At 67.5% G+C, this 20,594-nt stretch overlaps 1 protein-coding gene across 1 annotated transcript; it reads right to left on the reverse strand.

The window, feature by feature from the left end:
* Window positions 1-1,640: 1,640 nt before the first annotated feature.
* Window positions 1,641-20,511, reverse strand: HAUS8 (HAUS augmin like complex subunit 8). Its single transcript, XM_058292875.2, has 11 exons — window positions 20,462-20,511; window positions 16,513-16,577; window positions 14,574-14,629; window positions 8,830-8,914; window positions 6,789-6,881; window positions 6,617-6,708; window positions 6,267-6,332; window positions 6,040-6,198; window positions 4,394-4,535; window positions 3,653-3,794; window positions 1,641-2,735 (listed from the first exon to the last, which is right to left on the reverse strand). Exons 1-11 carry the CDS (start codon window positions 20,488-20,490, stop codon window positions 2,537-2,539), a joined length of 1,128 nt encoding a protein of 375 aa, XP_058148858.1. The 5' UTR covers window positions 20,491-20,511; the 3' UTR covers window positions 1,641-2,536.
* Between the last annotated feature and the right edge of the window lie 83 nt (window positions 20,512-20,594).

The raw sequence follows: 20,594 nt of genomic DNA on the forward strand, positions 1-20,594 counted from the left end.
ATGGAGGGATGATAAGATGATGGATGGATGGATGGCTGGAGGGATGATGGGTGGGTGGTGGATGGGTGGATGGTGGATGGGTGGCTGAATGGGTGGGTGGATGGGTGGACGGATGATGGGTGGATGGATAGGTAGGTGGACGGATAGGTGGCTGGTGGGATGATGGGTGGCTCAGTGGGTGGGTGGGTGGATGATTTATGGGTGGATGGATGATGGGTGGATGGATGGGTGGGTAGCTGATAGGCAGATGATGGATGGCTGGGTGATGGGGGGGGTGAATGGGTGAATGGGTGCGTGGGTGGATGGATGATGAAGATGATGGATGGATGGGTGGATGGGCAGATGGATGGGTGGGTGGATGGATGGGTGGCTGGAGGGATGATGGGTGGGTGATGGGTGGGTGGCTGGATGATGGGTGATGGCTGGCTGATGGGTGGCTAATGGGTGGGTGATGGGTGGGTGAGTGGGTGGGTGGCTGGATGATGTGAGTGATGGATGAACGACGGTTGCGTGGACAGATAAGACAGACGCTAGTCAAGATAGAAAGAGCTGGACGGACAGACGGCAGCTGGCAGTAAACGACGCAGGACACCTGCGGGCTGTCCCGTGCGCGCACGCGCTCCAGGGGCGCCCCCGAGCCTGCGCCCACGTGGCACCGCCGCCCCCTGCTGGTTTTGCTCTGAAACCGGAAGGAGAAGAGCTCGGCAGCCACCTCCTGAGCGCGCCGCGGCCCGGCCCCGCTCCAGGCGTCCCCGCGCCGGCGCCATTCTGGAACTTTCCGGCACCGCCGAGCTGCTCGCCGCTCACACCCGTGATGCGGGCGCCCGCACTCCCGGTGGCGGGTCTGAGGACAGCGCCTCGTCGCTCACGCCAGACCGAGCGCGCCAGCCAGTCCCCGCCGCCCTGAACACGGGCTCGGACAGCCCCCTCCCCGCCTTTCCTCTGCGACAAACGACCCCCGGGCCAGAGACATCGTCAGAGGGAAAGTCTCGGGTCGGAAGACGCCAATGACGAAAAAGAAGTAAAACTGACGGGAGGAAGTCTCTGCCCGTCGGCCACCCGCGCAGGGACTTGTGTCCGGAACAGACGATGCGCCCTCCCGGTGCGCAGTGGCTCGGATGGCGTCGCCCCAAAGCCCACGTCCACCGGGAACCTCAGGGGGCAACGCTTGTTTGGGACGGCGGCCTTGGCAGGTGAAATGGGTTGGGGACCTCGAGGCGGGGTCGTCCCTCAGGGGCCGCGACGTCCGACCTGGCACCACCACCTCGGACAGGACAGCGTCCGTCCCAGCCGCCCCGTTGCGGGGTCAGCCGCGGCAGCCCCGGGAGGATAACTCACAGCGCGCTGCTAAAAGGAAAAATACCCCGACCGCAAACGGCGCGAAGGGCCCGGATGGATGTTTTCCCAAAGACACGCACGCGGCCGATGCGCGCAGGAAAAGACGCACGTTACTCGTCCGGGGAACGCCAACGCCCGGGGGCCACTGGGACCACCGAAGCGGGTGAGATGCGCGGCCTCGCAAAGCACTGGGGCGCGCGGGACGGCGTGGCGGCCGAGGGGACGGGCTGGCCGGACATGAGGTGCCACAGGACCCGGCCGCCGCCCGCCGCCAGGCGCGGGCCCGAGAAAGGCGAGGACGCTCACGCCACAACGCGGGCGACCGCGGCGACTTTATTTGTAAAAGCGGAAGGTGGGAGCCCCCCGAGAATCTCCCAGCGCCGACGGGGAGGACCGGGGGGCACGTCCTCGTGCCGTCACGAGAAACGACGCTCTGGTTTCCACGCCGACACGGGGAGCCCTGGGGACGCGGCGCGGAGGGACAAGTGCGCATCCGACTCCGTTTCCACGGCACGCCTGGGACAGGCCGAGCCCGACGCGGGAGGCACGTGGGGGTCGCCGAGGGGGGGGACGGGCGTCCTTCAGGGCAGAAAGAACGTTCTAGAATGGCCCACGGGGACGGTGCGGATGCACCACCGCACTTCCAGTGGCCGCCGCCTCACGCCCTGTGTCCGGCCCACGGGTCCGAGGGACGAAGGCGCGTCCCGGGTGGGTGGCCCACGCAGCCACTTGCCTCTTAATGGGAGAGGACAGCGGCGCCGTGCGGGGTCACACCGTCCCTGCCTCGGCACTCTGGCCCCTCGATTCCAGGCGCGAGGCTGTTTCGGGGTCCCCTGCGCCGCCCCGTTTCACCCATCATCTTTCTCCGGCCTTCGCCGTGGGGGGAGGCAACGAGCGGCCACGCGGCTGCTGGACGCCCGCGCGGCCACGGAGGCCGGGGGGACGGTGGGGTCCCGGCTCCGTGTCCCGGGCGCCCTGAGCCCACCCGGGGCCGTTTCCCCAGTTCTGGGGCAGGGGGTCCCGGGGGGGCCTCGCGGCCGGCCCCGCGGAAGGACGGCTCCGGCCACGCACTGCGTCCACGGGAACGCCACGGCTGCGGCCGCAGCGCGGCTTGCTTTATTCACGTCTCGGAGGCGAGCCCGTCACCCACGGCCGAGTGCGGGGCCGTCGGTCCCGCGGGGACAGGGCACCGGGCCGCTCAGGGCGTGCGCAGCCCGTCGCCGGCCGCCAGCGGGGCGCCCGGGGGTGCTCCGGGGGGCTCGCCGCCGCCGGCCTCGCGCTGGAAGTAGCAGCGGCTGAGGGCGGGCGCACCCCGCGCCGCCTCCCAGGCCTCCTGGCTCGTCAGCGCCGCCTCCTTGCTCGCCTCGGCGGAGAGTTCCAGGACGCGGGCGAAGCTCCTGCGGGCGCGAGGCGACGGGTGAGGGCGCGACACCCCCCGCGGCGGGCGCTGCAGGGGCCCGGGGCGGCCCGGCGCGGGGAGGCTGATCCGAGGGCGCCGGGGAAATGCGCGGGCCCCGGAACGCCCCGGAAGGCGCCCGCCGCGTGGGGAAGGCCGCCGCGAGGGGTGGTGCCCTCGGCCCCTCGTGCGCGTTCTCCCGGGCGGGCCCGGCCCCCCTGCTGCCCGCCGCCCGCATGCCGCACCCACAGCTGCCCGGCCGGCGGCACCTGAGAACCGACTCGAGGGTGGGCCAGTGTGGGGCGGGGAGGAGCTCGGTGGTTGAGCACCCGCCTCCCACATACGAGGTCCTGGGTTCGATCCCCGGTGCCTCTTAAAAAAGAAAAAAATGAAAAACTAGCTCTCATCGGGGAGCAGGTGTAGCCCAGGGGCTGAGCACCTGCCTCACACACACGAGGTCCCGGGTTCAATCCCTGGTGCCTCCTAAAAAGTAAAAAAATGAAAAAACCAACTCTTGTTGGGGAGCGGGTGTGGCTCAGTGGTTGAACACCTGCCTCCCACGTACGAGGTCCCAGGTTCGATCCCCGGTGCCTCCTAAAGAATAAAAAGAAACAAAGGAAAAAGCAACTCTTGTTGTACGGGCGTGGCTCATGGTTGAGCACCTGCCTCCCACACATAAGGCCTTGGGTTCGATTCCCAGTACCAACTAAGAAAAAAAAAACAAAGCAAGCGGATTAGAAGACGAAGAGGCCGTGGGTGGCGGCTACGCTCACCAGAGCCAAGAAAAGGGGTCCCACCGGCCCGCCGGGACCTCGTGCCACTTGGGAAGCGGCCGCTCGCCAAGGGCCCGGATTTCTCGGCCCCCACGCCTGGCCCCCGCGGGGGCTGCCCCTTCCCTCGGGCCGCGCCCGGCGCTACCTGCGCAGCTCGAGGTCCTTGTCCGCGGCCGCGTCCTTCAGCTCGCGCAGGAGCTCCAGGGCCCGCGCGCCGTCCTCCGTGGTGCCGGGCGCCAGCTCGCCCAGGAGACGCCGCGTGGCGGCCAGCTCGAGCTGCAGCGCGTCTGGGGGGAGAGGGGCCATGGGTGGCGGCCACCAGGGGCTCCCGTCGCGCCGACACGCCCCGGGGCGGGCGGGCAGTGGCACGCTCTCAGAGACGGGGGGACGGAGGCACGAAATCTGGGCGCCGGCTGCGCCGCGGGGCCCCTGCTGCGGCGTGTCCACGTCTGAGGGGTCATCGGGGGGGGGCCCCGCCGGGGGCCTCGACACTCACGAACACCCACGGCCCCGGGCCGGCGCGCGCTGCGCCGCTGTCGCCGGCTTCTGCCGCGTGCCCGCCCGCTCCCCCCACTGCCCACCCACGCCCGGCTGTCGGTCCCGGGGAAAGCCGTTTCCCACGGGCCCGTCGTGGAGGAGGGAGGCGCGCAGGGCACGCGCCGGGAAAGCCGCGTCTCGGGAGGCGCAGCGGGGCGGCCAGGCGCCCGAGCCCACGTCACAGCCCGCTGCACTGACCGCCCGCCTGGCGGCAGCCGATGGCACAAGGACACCCTCCCGGGTGCCCGGTCCCCGGGCTTGCACCCCACCGCGTCCTCCCCCGGGCCTGACCTCCCTGCCTCGGGGTCCCCCTCTCCCGATGGGGGCGCCGCCACCGCCCGCCTCCTACCCAGCAGCCGCGGCCCGTCTCCCGCCAGGTGGATGGAGCGTGCGGGCAGCTCGTGCCGCGTGGCGTCCAGGGCGCCGGCGAGGGTCCCGTAGCGCTCGCGGAAGGACCCGGCCACCGCCTCGAGGGGCTCCAGCATCTGCGCCTGCAGGCGGGGGCGGCAGGGGTCACGCTGGGCAGGCGGCGGCAGCGCGTCCCCACGCCGCGGGCGGGGCGCTAAGGGGCTCGGGCGGGCCCTGCTTGGGGGCGTCCCCGGCCCATGCAGCCTCGAGGCCGCCCCCGGGCCCGCCCGCTGGACCCCTCGTGATGCCGCCGCGCAGGCACGTCAGGGTCCCACGCCAGGCGCGCGTCTCCTGGGCGCCCCTTCCCGCCCTCCTGCTGGCGCTCCCTGGGCGCTGGAGGCCCTCGAGGGCACACGCCATGGCCCCGGCCCCCAGCCCCCCACGAGGACGCCCGCCCTGCACCGCCTCCCCCGGGACCCCAGCCTCGGGCGGGCCTGGGACCCCACGCAGGCCTCGGCTCGCGGTGGCAGGGGGTGAGGACCCGGCAGTGACGAGGCGGCCCCGGGCCTCTGCCCCGTAACCCAGCCCCCCATACCTGACGGGGGCCCCGGCACCCAGCCCCAGGCCCGGGCGGCGCCCGGTGGGGAGACGCCTGCCGCTGACCACGGGCCCCGCGAGACAGACTCCTCGGGCGGGCAGGGCAGGGCACGCAGCCGAGATGCCAGCTCCACGGCACCCACGGCACGCGGCCCCCAGCCCCCAGCCCACCCGGGCACCCACAGCCCACCTGCACACCCATAGCCCACAGCCCACCCGGGCACCCGCAATGCACAGTCCACAGTTCAGCTGTGCACCCACAGCCCACCCAACCACCCACAGCCCACCTGAGCACCCACAGCCCACCCGGGCACCCACAGCCCACAGCCCACCCGGGCACCCACAGCCCACAGCCCACCCAGGCACCCACAGCCCATCCAGACGCCCACAGCCCACCCAGACACCCACAGCCACCTGAGCACCCACAGCCCATCCAGGCGCCCACAGCCCTCCTGAGCACCCACAGCCCACCCAACCACCCACAGCCCACCCGGGCACCCGCAACGCACAGTCCACAGTTCAGCTGTGCACCCACAGCCCACCCAGGCACCCACAGCCCACCTGCACACCCATAGCCCGCAGCCCACCCAGGCACCCACAGCCCACCCAGGCACCCACAGCCCACAGCCCACCCGGGCACCCACAGCCCACCCATGCACCCATGCACCCACAGCCCACCCGGGCACCCACAGCCCACAGCCCACCTGAGCAACCATAGCCCACCCATGCACCCACAGCCCACAGCCCACCCAGGCACCCACAGCCCACCTATGCACCCACAGCCCACAGCCCACCCGTGCACCCACAGCCCACCTATGCACCCACAGCCCACAGCCCACCCAGGCACCCACAGCCCACCTATGCACCCACAGCCCACAGCCCACCCATGCACCCACAGCCCACCCGGGCACCCACAGCCCACCCGGGCACCCACAGCCCACCCAGGCACCCACAGCCCACAGTCCACCCAGGCACCCACAGCCCACCTATACACCCACAGCCCACAGCCCACCCAGGCACCCACAGCCCACCCGGGCGCCCGTGGCCCACCTGCGCGTCCAGGGCGGCCTCCAGCGCCCGCGTCCTCTGCGAGAGCAGCAGCCCGCGCCTCAGCTCGTGGGCCCGCGCCTGCAGCGCCCGCCGCTCCCGGGCCAGCGCCAGCAGCTCGCCCTCCGCCTTCTGCTCCAGCCGCGCCAGGCTGCCCTCCACCTGCGGGGCCGGCGCCCGGTCAGGCCTGCGCGCCGCGGCCACGGCCCCCCGCGGCGGCCCGCTCCTACCTTCACGGCCAGCAGCGCGAAGAGCAGCGCCTGCGACTCCAGCTCGTCCGCCGACTCGCGCCCGTCCTGGGGGAAGAGCATGGGAGGCCGCTCCATGCCCGCCCCGGGCACCCGCCGCCCACCTCGCCAATGGCGCCGCGCTCTGGGCAGGAGGGCGCGGCTCGAGGGGCGGCCGGAGGTGCCCGGGACGGAAGCCGGTGCCCCCCACGGCCCCTCGGCCGCCGTCCTCCCGCCGGCCAGGGCGGCGGCTGGCAGGGCCCGGGGAGGGGGGCGCCGTCGCCGCGCGTCCTGCCGGCTCTCGGGCCGCGCCCCGTGCCAGCCGGCGCCCCCCTCCCGTCCCGGGCACTCACGGGGCTCCCCTTGCGCGAGGCGGAGAAGGAGGCTTCCGGCTTCTTGGAGAGCGTCTTCTCCAGCTGCGGCGTCCTCCTGAGCGCGCTTTTATCTGCGGCGAGGGAGAGGAGTGCGAGGGTGCGGCTACCGCGGCGTCGGGCGCGGGTCCCGGCGGCGCGGGGCGGCCCCTACCGTGGATGGCGGACAGGTCCAGCTCGGGCGGCGCGGCGCCGTGTCCCTCCAGCAGCGTGGACTGCAGGTCGCCCTTCCCGGGCCCGCTGCCATCTGCGGCCAAACGGGCACCGCGCGGTCAGCCGGGGACGCCCGGGTCGAGCGGGGCAGCGTGGGCGGCGCCCCGACCCTCGGCGGCTGGCCGGGCGGGGGGCGCCGAGCACCCACGGGGATCCCCGGCCTTCGCCCTCGGTGGGGCGTTCAACTCCAGCTGCAAAAGGGCGCCTCATACCGGGAAGACGACGCTAAGGGGTGCCGAGTTCAGAAGACGCCGTCGTCAGGGTGGACGCCCCTGCATGCGGCCACGCGGTCTCCCCGCCTGCAAGAGCCCTACACGTGGCCACGAGAACCCTACAAGTGGCCACGAGAATCCTACATGCAGCCACGCAGTTTCCCATCTACGAGAATCCTACACGCGGCCCCGTGGCCTCTCCGCCCATGAGAGCCAGCCACGTGGCCGTGCAGTTTCCCATCTATGGGGATCCTGTGTGCGGCCACGTGGTTTCCCGTCTACGAGAATCCGACACACGGCCACGCAGTTTCCCCGTCTGCAAAAGTCTGACATGCAGCCACATGACCTCTCCACCCATGAAAGTCAGCCACGTAGCTGCAGTTTCCCCATCTTTGAGGATCCTGTGTGCAGCCACGCAGCTCCCCCATCTACGAGAATCTGACACGCGGCCACGTGTTTTCCCGTCTACGAGAATCTGACACGCGGCCACGTGTTTTCCCGTCTACGAGAATCTGACACGCGGCCACATGGTTTTCCCGTCTACGAGAATCTGACACGTACCACATGGTTTCCTATCTACGAGGCTCCCATGTGCGGCCACGTGGTTTCCCCATCTATGAGAATCCGACATGTGCCACGTGGTTTCCGTCTACGAGAATCCGACACGTGGCCACACGGTTTCCCGTCTACGAGAATCTAGCACGTGCCACGTGGTTTCCCATCTACGAGGCTCCCGTGTGCGGTCACACAATTTTCTCCCTCTGAGCCTCACATCCGGCTGTGTCATTTTTTCCCTCTACCCTTTTCCTGTCTTTCTCCTGCTGCTTCTGGCATCTCATCGCCCCGGATGGCCTCTTCCTCTCTGCGCCTCTTTTTAAAACCGTGCAGCGTCACCGGCGACGAGCCACGTGCGTCAGTTAAGCCAGGGGCTGCCGACGTGTACGGGACGCTCTGCCGTGTCGGCGGCTGGCGGCCACACGACTTAACTAACCGCCGGGCGACCGTGAGAGGGACTGACGCGGAGAGGGCGGCCGTGGCAACGAGGTTTAAACCGCCAAGCAGACCTGCGCGTTTACCGCGCTGATGTTTTCACGGTGCCGGCCCCTTCTTCGACGGGGGCCGCCCCGTGTGGCCGCAGGGGCATCTCTGGCCCCGTCCCCAGTGGGGTGGGAAGGAATCTCTCTAGATACCGCCGCGTCCCCTGGGGCAGGGTGGCCGCGGCGGGGAGGCGGGGCGCTGCCACCGGACCCCACGGCGCGGCCCTCGCCGCAGCTGCAGGATGAAAGCACAAACCCTGACGCATGACCAAACCCGCGTCGGCCAAAGGCAGCCGTTACGGGCTGGGGGCGTCGAGCGCCGAGGGCTGCGTGGAGTGGGCCCGGGCCGACTCTTCCCGGAGCACGATGTCTAGAAGCGAACGCCGGATACGCGGACAGCGCCTGCCTGCCGGGGCCGTGAGCGCCCCCCGCCCGGCGTCTCCCGAGGGGATGCCTGTCGCTTCTGCGGTCAGAAAATGGAAACTCACGCCCGCCGCCGCCGCGGAAGGAAGGGAAGAAGCAACCCGAGGGGGAGGCGGCCTCGGCGAGCCCGTCGGGGGACCCGGGGGTCCGAGGGGGAGCCGTCGAGTAAACCAGGGGTGACTGGCTCTGCGGTGGGGAGGCTGCCCCGCTCCTCTCCCGCCAGCCCCCACCCACCGGCTCCCTCTCTGGCCCTTCCCGGGAAGCAGAGCGGGGGTCCCGGCCGGGCCCGCCCGCCTCGCCCAGCACGCACCTCGGCTCCTCTGCAGCAGGCTCGACTTCCGTCCGCCGTCGGGCGCCTTCCCAGCGGGCTTCGCCGCGTCGGCGGCTGCGGGGGCCTGTCACGGGGACACGCGGGGCGTCGGGGCCACGGTATGTCCCCTGGCCGCCCCGCTTGCCTCCAGACTCTGGGGCTGGCCTCGGTCTGGTTTTCCCAGGGAGAACTCGGGGAGCATGACCAAGGTTTCCCCGCGATCGCCTTCGAGATGGCGGGGGGCCGTCGGGGGGCGGCGCTCTGTACTCTTTTCAGTGTTCATTTTCTATGCATTATGGTTTTAGTTGTCAGGAAAAGCGAGGTTTTTATGCAGAATTAATCGCCAGAACTCACGAAAGAGTGAGCAGCTCCCAGACCTAGCATCGCCACCAAAAACATAAACTACAGCAAGAAGGCAGCTCTTGGAAAGACCTAAAACGCTACAACGTGCAGAGTTGACATCAAGTAAGAACTAAGACCCACAGGTTAGGAGAGAGAAGACCATCCTGATTCGCAGACGCGGCTCTCTACACAGAACATTCCACGACTCCTTCGAAAGTGCCTCTGCAACCAGTAAACGAGCTTAGCGGCTGACAGGACACGAGATTAATGTACGAAGAAACCAGTCACCTTTCCAGCGGTGAACCAGCAACACCTCTCCTGGAAAGTGACGCTAAAAGGAGACGCCGCGTACAGCGACACTAAGAAACGTGACCTACGCGGGCATGAGTCTAGCGACACGATTGTGTGAGCTGCACGGAGAAAACGACAATGCGCTGGTGAAAGAACCCAGCCGGGGTATAGCAGTTTGATATTATGGATGAATTCCGAAAAGAAATACCGGATTATGTTTATAACCTGATCTTCTCTGGGAATATTAGGTTATATTGGATTCATAGGTTTACTTGGCTAACGAATTATGTAAACCTTTTGTGCCAGTACGGCATTCCTGGGAGGTGGGGACTCACAGAGAAAAGGCAAAGGACAGAGTTGAGGGTGTCTGAGGTTGGAGTTTGATGCTGAAGCCTTAAGCTGGAGCCTGGGAAGTCAGCTCCCAGAGGAGAGAGAATCCAGACCCTGGAAGGAGGGACCGAGCCCAGAGAGAAGCCGGACCCTGGAAGGGAGGGACCCTGAGCCCAGAGAGAAGCCAGACCCTGGAAGGAGGGACCCTGAGCCCAGAGAGAAGCCGGACCCTGGAAGGAGGGAACCTGAGCCCAGAGAGAAGCCAGACCCTGGAAGGAGGGACCCTGAGCCCAGAGAGAAGCCAGACCCTGGAAGGGAGGGACCCTGAGCCCAGAGAGAAGCCAGACCCTGGAAGGAGGGACCCTGAGCCCAGAGAGAAGCCGGACCCTGGAAGGAGGGAACCTGAGCCCAGAGAGAAGCCAGACCCTGGAAGGAGGGACACTGAGCCCAGAGAGAAGCCAGACCCTGGAAGGGAGGGACCCTGAGCCCAGAGAGAAGCCAGACCCTGGAAGGAGGGACCCTGAGCCCAGAGAGAAGCCGGACCCTGGAAGGAGGGACCCTGAGCCCAGAGAGAAGCCGGACCCTGGAAGGGAGGGACCCTGAGCCCAGAGAGAAGCCGGACCCTGGAAGGAGGGACACTGAGCCCAGAGAGAAGCCAGACCCTGGAAGGGAGGGACCCTGAGCCCAGAGAGAAGCCAGACCCTGGAAGGAGGGACCCTGAGCCCAGAGAGAAGCCGGACCCTGGAAGGAGGGACCCTGAGCCCAGAGAGAAGCCGGACCCTGGAAGGAGGGGCCCTGAGCCCAGAGAGAAGCCGGACCCTGGAAGGGAGGGACCCTGAGCCCTGAGAGAAGCCAGACCCTGGAAGGGGGGACCCTGAGCCCAGAGAGAAGCCAGACCCTGGAAGGAGGAACCCTGAGCCCTGAGAGAAGCCAGACCCTGGAAGGGGGGACCCTGAGCCCAGAGAGAAGCCAGACCCTGGAAGGAGGGACCCTGAGCCCAGAGAGAAGCCAGACCCTGGAAGGGAGGGACCCTGAGCCCAGGAAGAAGCCAGACCCTGGAAGGGAGGGACCCTGAGCCCAGAGAGAAGCCGGACCCTGGAAGGGAGGGACCCTGAGCCCAGAGAGAAGCCGGACCCTGGAAGGGGGGACCCTGAGCCCAGAGAGAAGCCAGACCCTGGAAGGAGGGACACTGAGCCCAGAGAGAAGCCGGACCCTGGAAGGAGGGACCCTGAGCCCAGAGAGAAGCCGGACCCTGGAAGGAGGGACCCTGAGCCCAGAGAGAAGCCAGACCCTGGAAGGAGGAACCCTGAGCCCAGAGAGAAGCCAGACCCTGGAAGGAGGGACCCTGAGCCCAGAGAGAAGCCAGACCCTGGAAGGAGGGACCCTGAGCCCAGAGAGAAGCCAGACCCTGGAAGGAGGGACCCTGAGCCCAGAGAGAAGCCGGACCCTGGAAGGAGGAACCCTGAGCCCAGAGAGAAGCCAGACCCTGGGAGGGGGGACCCTGAGCCCAGAGAGAAGCCGGACCCTGGAAGGAGGGACCCTGAGCCCAGAGAGAAGCCGGACCCTGGAAGGAGGAACCCTGAGCCCAGAGAGAAGCCAGACCCTGGGAGGGGGGACCCTGAGCCCAGAGAGAAGCCAGACCCTGGAAGGAGGGACCCTGAGCCCAGAGAGAAGCCGGACCCTGGAAGGAGGAACCCTGAGCCCAGAGAGAAGCCAGACCCTGGAAAGAGGGACACTGAGCCCAGAGAGAAGCCAGACCCTGGAAGGAGGGACCCTGAGCCCAGAGAGAAGCCGGACCCTGGAAGGAGGGACCCTGAGCCCAGAGAGAAGCCGGACCCTGGAAGGAGGGACCCTGAGCCCAGAGAGAAGCCAGACCCTGGAAGGAGGGTCCCTGAGCCCAGAGAGAAGCCGGACCCTGGAAGGGAGGGACCCTGAGCCCAGAGAGAAGCCGGACCCTGGAAGGAGGGACCCTGAGCCCAGAGAGAAGCCAGACCCTGGAAGGAGGGACCCTGAGCCCAGAGAGAAGCCAGACCCTGGAAGGAGGGACCCTGAGCCCAGAGAGAAGCCAGACCCTGGAAGGAGGGACCCTGAGCCCAGGGAGAAGCCAGACCCTAGAAGGAGGGACCCTGAGCCCAGAGAGAAGCCGGACCCTGGAAGGAGGGACCCTGAGCCCAGAGAGAAGCCGGACCCTGGAAGGAGGGACCCTGAGCCCAGAGAGAAGCCAGACCCTGGAAGGGAGGGACCCTGAGCCCAGAGAGAAGCCGGACCCTGGAAGGGAGGGACCCTGAGCCCAGAGAGAAGCCAGACCCTGGAAGGAGGGACCCTGAGCCCAGAGAGAAGCCGGACCCTGGAAGGAGGGACCCTGAGCCCAGAGAGAAGCCAGACCTTGGAAGGAGGGACCCAGGAAGCCTGAGCCCGCGCAGACGTCGGCAACCATCCTGCTCCGACACGTGGAAATAGACGTTGGTGAGGGAAGTAACTTCCGCTTCATGTCCTGGTGTCTGTGAGCTCTTACCCCAAATAAATACCCTGTATAGGAACCAGCCAATTTCTGGTGTTCAGCACCAGCACGCCTTTGGCTGAGTGGACGCTGATCAAACCTGCATCGAGGCCCTGCCTCACTCCCACCAGCACAGCGGAAATTTCAAGACACCCGCTGGAGCCCGCGGGCGCTGCCGGTGGGGACGTGAACGGCGCGGCCGCCCCCAAGAGCCCGGCACTTCCTCACGAGGCGGGACAGAGGCCTCCACCCGCCCCAGCGAGCCCGCTCCCGGGTGCCTGCCGACCCCACGGGAGGAACGCGTGTGTCCACGCAACTAAAGGAGCGAGCGGCCTGGGCGCGGCCCGGTCCCCCGCCGCCCAGCACGGGCAGCCGCCCGACAGCGCTGCGCCCGGGGCGCGGGGAGCAGGCTGGCGTGTCGCACCGGAACGCGCCTCCAGCGGCAGGAACAGGGGGCGGGAGGCTCGGGCCAGGGTGGACCCCGGCGGGAGGTGGAGGAAGCCACGGCAGGACACCACGGGTGAGGCCTCCGGGCACGGGGGGCAGCGGGCAGGCCCGCCGTGGCCCAGGGGGGCAGGGGGGGTTTTGGGGGGCCGAGGGGGGCCGGTCTCTGTCTCGATCGACCGCCCACGTCTGCTAAAGCTCGCCCGCTGTCCGCTGCAAAGGGCCAAGCTCGCGCTACGTCACCCATATCTCGATTTTAAGAATCGCTGCGCAGGGACACGCAGCTGTGACCCAGTTTTCACAGCCACCTGAAAAGGGCGAAGAGCAAACCGCCCCCCTCTGTGGAGGAGCGGGCGGGGGCGTCCACGGCACGCTCGGGGGACGGGGGGCCTCGTTCCTCGCTAGAGCCGATGCCTGTGTCTCAAGAACCGGCCGGAGGGAAGCGGACGTGGCCCAGTGGTCAGGGCGTCCGCCTACCACACAGGAGGTCCAGGGTTCAAACCCCGGGCCTCCTTGACCCGTGTGCAGCTGGCCCATGCGCAGCGCTGATGCGCGCAAGGAGTGCCCTGCCACGCAGGGGTGTCCCCCGCGCAGGGGAGCCCCACACGCAAGGAGTGCGCCCCGCAAGGAGAGCCACCCAGTGCGAGAGAAAGTGCAGCCTGCCCAGGAATGGCGCCGCCCACACGGAGAGCTGACGCAACAAGAGGATGCAACAAAAAGAAACACAGATTCCGGGTGCCGCTGATAAGAATCCAAGCGGACACAGAAGAACACACAGCGAAGGGACATAGAGAACAGACGAGGAGAGAAATAAAGAAAATACATCTTTAAAAAATAAAAAAGGACCCGCTGGGGTAAGAGACGAGCTTGGAAGCAGAACAAGATTTAAGGTACGTTCGATTTCGATCATAATTCGATGGAAAACGGGAAAAGCCTGCCCTGCCCTTTGCCACGTTCTGAGGACGTTTGCGGTGGAAGAAAAAAGGCAACCCGTTGATAACCCACCGGCTGCTCGCGTGTACCCCCACACGGGGCACGTCCTCGCGTCGCTCCGCCACGTCTCGTGGTTTCCCAGTGTTCTGTGCTGTGCCTACGCCGACGTTTACCTACCCAGGAAGTACGAGCCACAGGGCCGTTCCAGTCTATTGTTTATTCCCTACAAGCTGTCGTTTAAAAGGAGCGGACAGCTCTGACAATCCCCAGTGCCAGGGCCCCCATGTGAGGTGCTTCGAGAGAAAACTTCTGAGCGGAAGTTAGAAATTGAAGGTCTGGGGGTGAAAAGCTGATGTTTCAACAGAGATGGATGGGGACGCGGATGTGGCCCTAAGAGTTGGGCGCCTGCCTACTACACGGAGGGGTCCTGGGTTCAGTTCCTGGTGCCTCCCAAAGAAGACATGCGAGATAGGAAGCTGATGCGACGAGGAGACGCAACGAGGAGACACGATGAGAGACACAACAGGCAGGGAGAGGACGTGGCTCAAGCAATTGGGCGCCTCCTTCCACATGGGAAGTCCCGGGTTTGGTTCCCGGTATCTCAAAAAAGGAGACGCAGAGAGCGGACAACGAACGGCCACAGAGAGCCGACAGCGGGCGCAAAACGAGGTAAAATAAATCAAACCGATCTGAAAACGGAGATGCTGCTCTGGGGGGGGGATTCCTAACGCGCTCACGCCGTGGCCGCCGGGGTGACGGTCTCCGGGCAAAGGGGCGAACGCGCGCGGCGGCCCCCCCAGTCCCCCCAGCCCCCCTCAGCCCCCGCCGCGGCCCATCGCGTCCTTCCTTGCCAGCCCGAGCTGCGGGGGTCCCGGGGCCGCCCCCCAGCCTGACCCGGCGGTACCTTCCTGGCCGGTTTCTTCTCGTACTGCAGGTAGCGCGACTCGACCACTCGTCCGCCTGCGGGGGAGACGCTGCTGGGGCTCACGCGGCCGCGGGGGGCGGGGGCCGCAGGGCGAGGGGGAGACGCTGCTGGGGCTCACGCGGCCGCGGGGGGCGGGGGCCGCAGGGGGCGGGGGCCGCAGGGTGGGGGCCACAGGGGGAGGGGGAAACGCTGCTGGGGCTCACGCGGCCGCGGGGGGCGGGGGCCGCAGGGGGCGGGGGCCACAGGGGGAGGGGGAGACGCTGCTGGGGCTCACGCGGCCGCGGGGGGCGGGAGCCGCAGGGTGGGGGCCACAGGGGGAGGGGGAGACGCTGCTGGGGCTCACGCGGCCGCAGGGGGCGGGGACCGCGGGGCGGGACCCGGGAGCCCCACGGCCCAGGAAGCGGGGACTGCCAGCCCCTCTGGAGGACGGGGACGGGAGGAACTGCTCCTCCCGGCTCCCGTCACCTCACGGCCTTGGGTGGGCTCTGTACTGTCCACGAGAGCATTTATGGAACACCACGTGTATGCGACAACATTTACGGGGCGCTCAGTGTATGCGAGGACATTTACGGGACGCCTACTATATGCAAAAATGTTTATGGGACACCAAGTGCGTACAAGAACACTTACAGCGCACTGAGCCTTAGTGAAAACGTTTACAGGATACCTAGTGTGTACAGGAACATCTATGGAACACCAAATGTATACATATAATGGGGCACCTACTCTTTGCAAGGACATTCACAGGCCACCTAGTGTATTTAAGAATGCTTGCAGAACACGTCCGTATGCAAGAACATTTATGTGTCACCTGCTGTATGCATGTACATTGATGGGACACCTACTGTATGCAACACGAGAGCAATGAGGTCAGAGGAACACGGGGCCTTGCGGAGGAAGGCGCTTCCGCTGAGCACTGCCCCTTGCTCGCCTCCTTTGACCTAGAGCTCACCCCCTGCAGCCCTGCAGCCACCCGGGGCCCGCGGACCACCCGCCCCGCGCCCGCCCCGCGCCCGCCCCGCACCTGCCTCGCACCTCCTGCTGGGCCGAGGGGCCTCCCCGAAACTGCTGGCGCCCCGGCCGCGCTTCCACGCCTGCCCCGGGAGGCTGGTGGGCGGAGGTCTCGAGACCCCCACCACGCCCACCGGCCCGCCTCAGCTCCAGGCCCGCCGAGCCCCACGAGGCTTCTGGAACCTTCCCTGGCGCCCCCGGGACCACCATCTCGACCGGCCCGCTCCGCCCTGCCCCGGCCCTGGGAGGGTGCCGGCCCCTCGCATGGGGGACCTGCCCTCCCGGCCCGGGCTGCCCCCCAGCGTCCTCCCCTCCTCCAGGGTGGGCTCGGCCCCCAGCCCCTCTTCCCCCTCCGGCCCACCCTCCTCGCCCTGGAAACTCCCCACCTGCGCCCGCCCCTGGCATCGGGACCGGGGTGGCCAGGCTCGGCACCCGGCAGGGAGGACGAGCCAGAAGCTAGCCTTCCGGAAGCTTCCGTCCTCCGGCCTGGTCTCGTCTGCCCCAAACAGGACGCCCCCGGCCAGGGCCCCGGAGCCCGGTGCGGCTTCGCAGGGCGACGCGCGCTGTGGCCACGGAAAGCCACGGAGGGGCCGGGGGCAAAGGCGTGCGGGAGGCGACGGGAGGGCCAGGGCCCCGTAGTCGCGGCAGGAGCCCCCTGGGCGAAGCAGGAGGGCAGCGGCTGGGGGCCGGGGCGGGCGGCAGGGCCCGTGCAGGGAGGCGCCCGCCCCCCCAAAACGGAGGCTTCTGGGGGACCCCCGTGTCACCGCGTGCCCCGGGCACCGGTAACGACGGCCGTGGATTCGCCCACGCGATAAGCGCCCCGGCAACGCCCGCGCTGACACGAGCGCGACGTGGGGGGACCCTGTGCGGTAGCGGCGCTTCTGGAGCGGCGCCCGGCTCGGCTCACCTTGCCCACGTCGTCCCCTGGGCCTCGCGCCGCCGGGCGTGCTGGGGTCCGCGGCCGGGGGCTTCCTGGAAGAGAGGAGACGGGGTCCTGGCGCCTCAGGGGGACGGGCTGGCGAGGGGAGGGCGCCAAGGACCCCGGGCCCGGCCCCGCGGGGAGCCGGAGCCCAAGCAGGGAGGGCGCCAGGTGGGCAGGCGCCGGCGGGCCGAGCCCTGGACGGTGTTGCAGCTTCCTGCGGGCGTCGGGGGCCTGCTGGGGGCCACGGGGGGAGCAGAGTTTGGGGAGGTGCAGGGGGGAAGGGGGAAAGGGGAGGGGAGGTGGGTGCCAGGGAGGAGGGGCCTGGGGAGCGGGTGTAGCTCGGCAGTTGAGCACCTGCCTCCCACGTACGAGGCCCCGGGTTCGATCCCTGGTGCCTCCTAAAAACAGACAGAAAAAAAAAACTGTCATTGGGTGGTGAGTGTGACTCGATGGTTGAGCACCTGCCTCCCACACGAGGTCCCGGGTTCGACCCCCAGCACCTCCTAAAAACAAACAAGTGAAAAAAAAACCACCTCTCACGGGGGGCGGGGGGTGGGTGTGGCTCAGTGGTTGAGCACCTGCCTCCCACATACGAGGTCCCGGGTTCAATCCCCCGTACCTCCTAAAAACAAACAAATGGAAAAAAAAAAACACCTCCCATGGGGGAGTTTGTGTAGCTTGGTGGCTGAGCGCCTGCCTCCCACTCCGGGGTCCCAGGTTTGATCTCTGGTACCTCCTAAAAACAAAAAAAAAGGAGGGGCCAGGCCTCAGCCCAGGGCCCGGCTGTCCCCACGCTTTCTAGGTAAAGGGTCAGCGAGGAAGTATTTTCAGCCAGGCAGGCCCTGTCGCCGTCGACTCGGCCCTCGCGGCGGGGAGGCGGGCGCGGGTGACACGTCGAGGGGGGGGCGCGGCCGGGCGCCGGCGAAACTCCATCTGCAGGCGCCGACCCGGGGACTTCGCCCGCGTTTTCGGTCAGGAAGTGTTTATTCCTCTTTGGGTTTTTTGGTTTTGTTTTTTTTTTCGGAAGAGGCACCGGGGCTCGAACCCGGGACCTCGTGCGCGGGAAGCAGGCGCCCCGCCGCCCGGCTACGCCCGCGCCCCCGGCCCTCTCTCTGCGTCTGGCCCGTCGACCTGCTCGTTGGACTTGGCTCTCGCCGCCGAGCCCGGACGACACCCGTCCTTCCGTGTCTGGCTCGTTGCGCTCGCCGGAAGGCCCCCGTGCTGCCGTGTGCTTCCCCTTTTTAAAACGTGGAAACCGCCCCCGGCCTGTTGGCTGCGCAGAAGCAGAAGGAGCCACGAGAGAGCCGAGGACGCCCCCCCCCAGTTCAGGCGGGGAGACGGGCTGGAAAGTTCTAGAAGGGAGGGGCCGGGTCTGCCCGGGCCGGGCGGGCAGGAGACCCTCAGGGGACGCCCGGACGCCCCAATGCCCCTCGGCCATCGACGGGAGCGAAGCCTCGATGCGAATCAGGACACAGGGGAACCAGGAAAGCAGGAGGCCGGGCCGAAGCCAGGCACGGGGGACACACGTACGGGCCGGCCCACGCGAGACGCCCCGCACGGCAGAGCAGAGGGACGATGAGCAGGGCAGCGGCTGTCAGCGGGCGGGGGCGGCGGCGAGTGGGCCCGGGGGCTCCTCTGGGGTGATGAGAACGTTCTAGAACTAACGAGTGGCTGCAGAGCACAGGGGATGTGCTAACTGCCCCTGAATCACACACTTTAAGACCCTGTACTTAAATGAGCGTCGCCTCAATTGAAAGCGAGCGAGCTGGGAAGGGGACGTGGCTCGATGGATAGAGCACCTGCCTACCACACGGGAGGTCCAGGGTTCAAACTCGGGGCCTCCTTGACCCGTGTGCAGCTGGCCCATGCGCAGTGCTGATGCGCGCAAGGAGTGCCCTGCCACGCAGGGGTGTCCCCGCGTAGGGGAGCCCCACGCGCAAGGAGTGCGCCCCGCAAGGAGAGCCGCCCAGCGTGAAAGAAAGCGCAGCCCGCCCAGGAATGGTGCCACACACACGGAGAGCTGACACAACAAGATGACGCAACAAAAAGAAACAGAGATTCCCATGCTGCTGACAACAACAGAAGCGGACACAGAAGAACAATTGGACACAGAAAGCAGACAACTGGAGGGGGAAGGGAAAGAAATAAATAAAAAATAAATCTTTAGAAAGTAAAATAAAGCGAGTGAGCTAAGACGCCCTGGAAGTGAGAAGTGGATGTGGCTCAAGCAATTGGGCTCCCGCCTATCATACGGGAGGTCCAGGGTTCGATGCCCAGGGCCTCCCGGTGAGGGCGAGCTGGCCCGCGCAGAAGTGGCCCCTGCGTGGAAATGCCGCCCAGCACGGGAAAGTCGCCCCGCGCAGGAGTGCCGGCCGACGTGGCGAACTGGCGTGGCGAGATGGCGCGACACGACACACAGAGGAGAGACAATAAGAAGATGCAGCAGAACTGGGAGCCGAGGTGGCGCAAGAGAGCGATCGCCTCTCTCCCACTCTGGAAGGTCCCAGGGTCGGTTCCTGGAGCCGCCTAATGCGAAGACAACAGACACAGAAGGACACACGGCGAGCGGACACAGAGAGCAGACGATGGAGGGGAGAGAAATAAATTAAATAAATTGAAAAAAAAAAAAAAGCAGCCCCGTGGCACGCAGGAGCCTGACGTAAGAGGGGAGGGGACGGCTGACTCATCGGCCGCAGCGGGGGTGCGGCCGAGTGGGGCGGCTGCCAGGGCCGGGGCAGGCAGAGGAGGGCGCCGGGAACCCGGGGGCGGGACCGAGGCCCGGCTCTGACTCCCAGGGGCGTCACCAGACGCGGCTTCCGTCATCACAGCAGCAGGAGGACACACGATCCTCCCCAGCGCCGGAATATTACTCGGCCATGAAAAAGGAACGCCGCTGCGATGACGCGGGCAAAAAAGGCCACGCACGAGGGACAGCCGGTGTCTGACGCGGCTGATACGAAACACCTAGACTAGGCAAGGGCCCGGGGACAGCGAGCGAGCCGGAGGTCCCCCGGCGGGGGCGGTTACTGCCTAACGGGCGCCCGGTTTCTGGATCTTCTGAGAAAGTTCTAGAAATAGACGGCAGCGCAGCTGTGCGCGGCCGCCGTCAAAACCACGCTCACCCAACATGGCAAGGACGGCGCAGCCATCCCCGCCGCGGTTTAAAAAGCAAGGCCGCGGGAGGGCAGGGGCCTCGAGGGCCCTGAGTCCATGGCTGCTGCGCGCCAGGCGCGGTGCACGGGCAGGACGCGGCGGCCTCCGGGCGTTCCTGGGGCCTGGTCGCCTTCCTGTCCTGCCGCGCCAGGCAGATGACTTCCCCTCCGTGAGCCTGGCCACCTCGTTTGCAAATGGGGAGATGAGAATGCAGCTGACAGGGCAGGGTTCAGGGTGCGAATTCACCCAGAAGTCAACAGAGGACTGCACCGTACGGTACGACTAGAATATTCTTCGTGTTGTCACAAAGCCACCACGCCGATGCGAGGCGCTATTAATAACGGGGCAGATGGAAACTCTATTTCCTGCATGGTTTTCCTGTATACTTACAACTTCCCTAAATTTAAAAATATTTAAGTAAAACGACTTGAGCAAAAGGGACAGCACCGGGGCCCAATGCATTAACGCATTATGACGACTGTCCTAAGTCCGTCTGGGCTGGAGCACAGAGAGGCAGAGCCGCCCGCCAGGCGCCGCCCCGCTCCCACGTGGCGGCCCCGGGATTCGAACCCGCGGCCCCGCGAGAGGGGGCAGCTCCGGGCATGCGCAGAAGCCGCGCGCCGGCGGGCCGGCCCCCGGGGGACGTCGGCGACGGGCCCTGAGGAGGGGGGCCCCCCGCTCCGAGGGTCCCCGGCCCTGCGGCCGCCCTCCGCGTCCAGCCCTCGGGGCCCCCCCCGACACCCCCGAGGCCGGCGAGCCGGCCCGGGGCGCCCGGACTCACCCTCCGCCGCGCCCCGAGGCGTCCGCCATTTTCCCGCCTGGCCCTCGAAGGCCCGCCCCCGCCGCCGGGCCCGCCCCCTGCCGCCGCGGGCCGCACCACGCCGCCGCCGCCCGAGGGGTGGCCGCGCGCAGAC

This window comes from Dasypus novemcinctus, unplaced genomic scaffold (assembly GCF_030445035.2).
Source record: "Dasypus novemcinctus isolate mDasNov1 unplaced genomic scaffold, mDasNov1.1.hap2 scaffold_432, whole genome shotgun sequence".
NCBI lineage: Eukaryota > Metazoa > Chordata > Mammalia > Cingulata > Dasypodidae > Dasypus > Dasypus novemcinctus.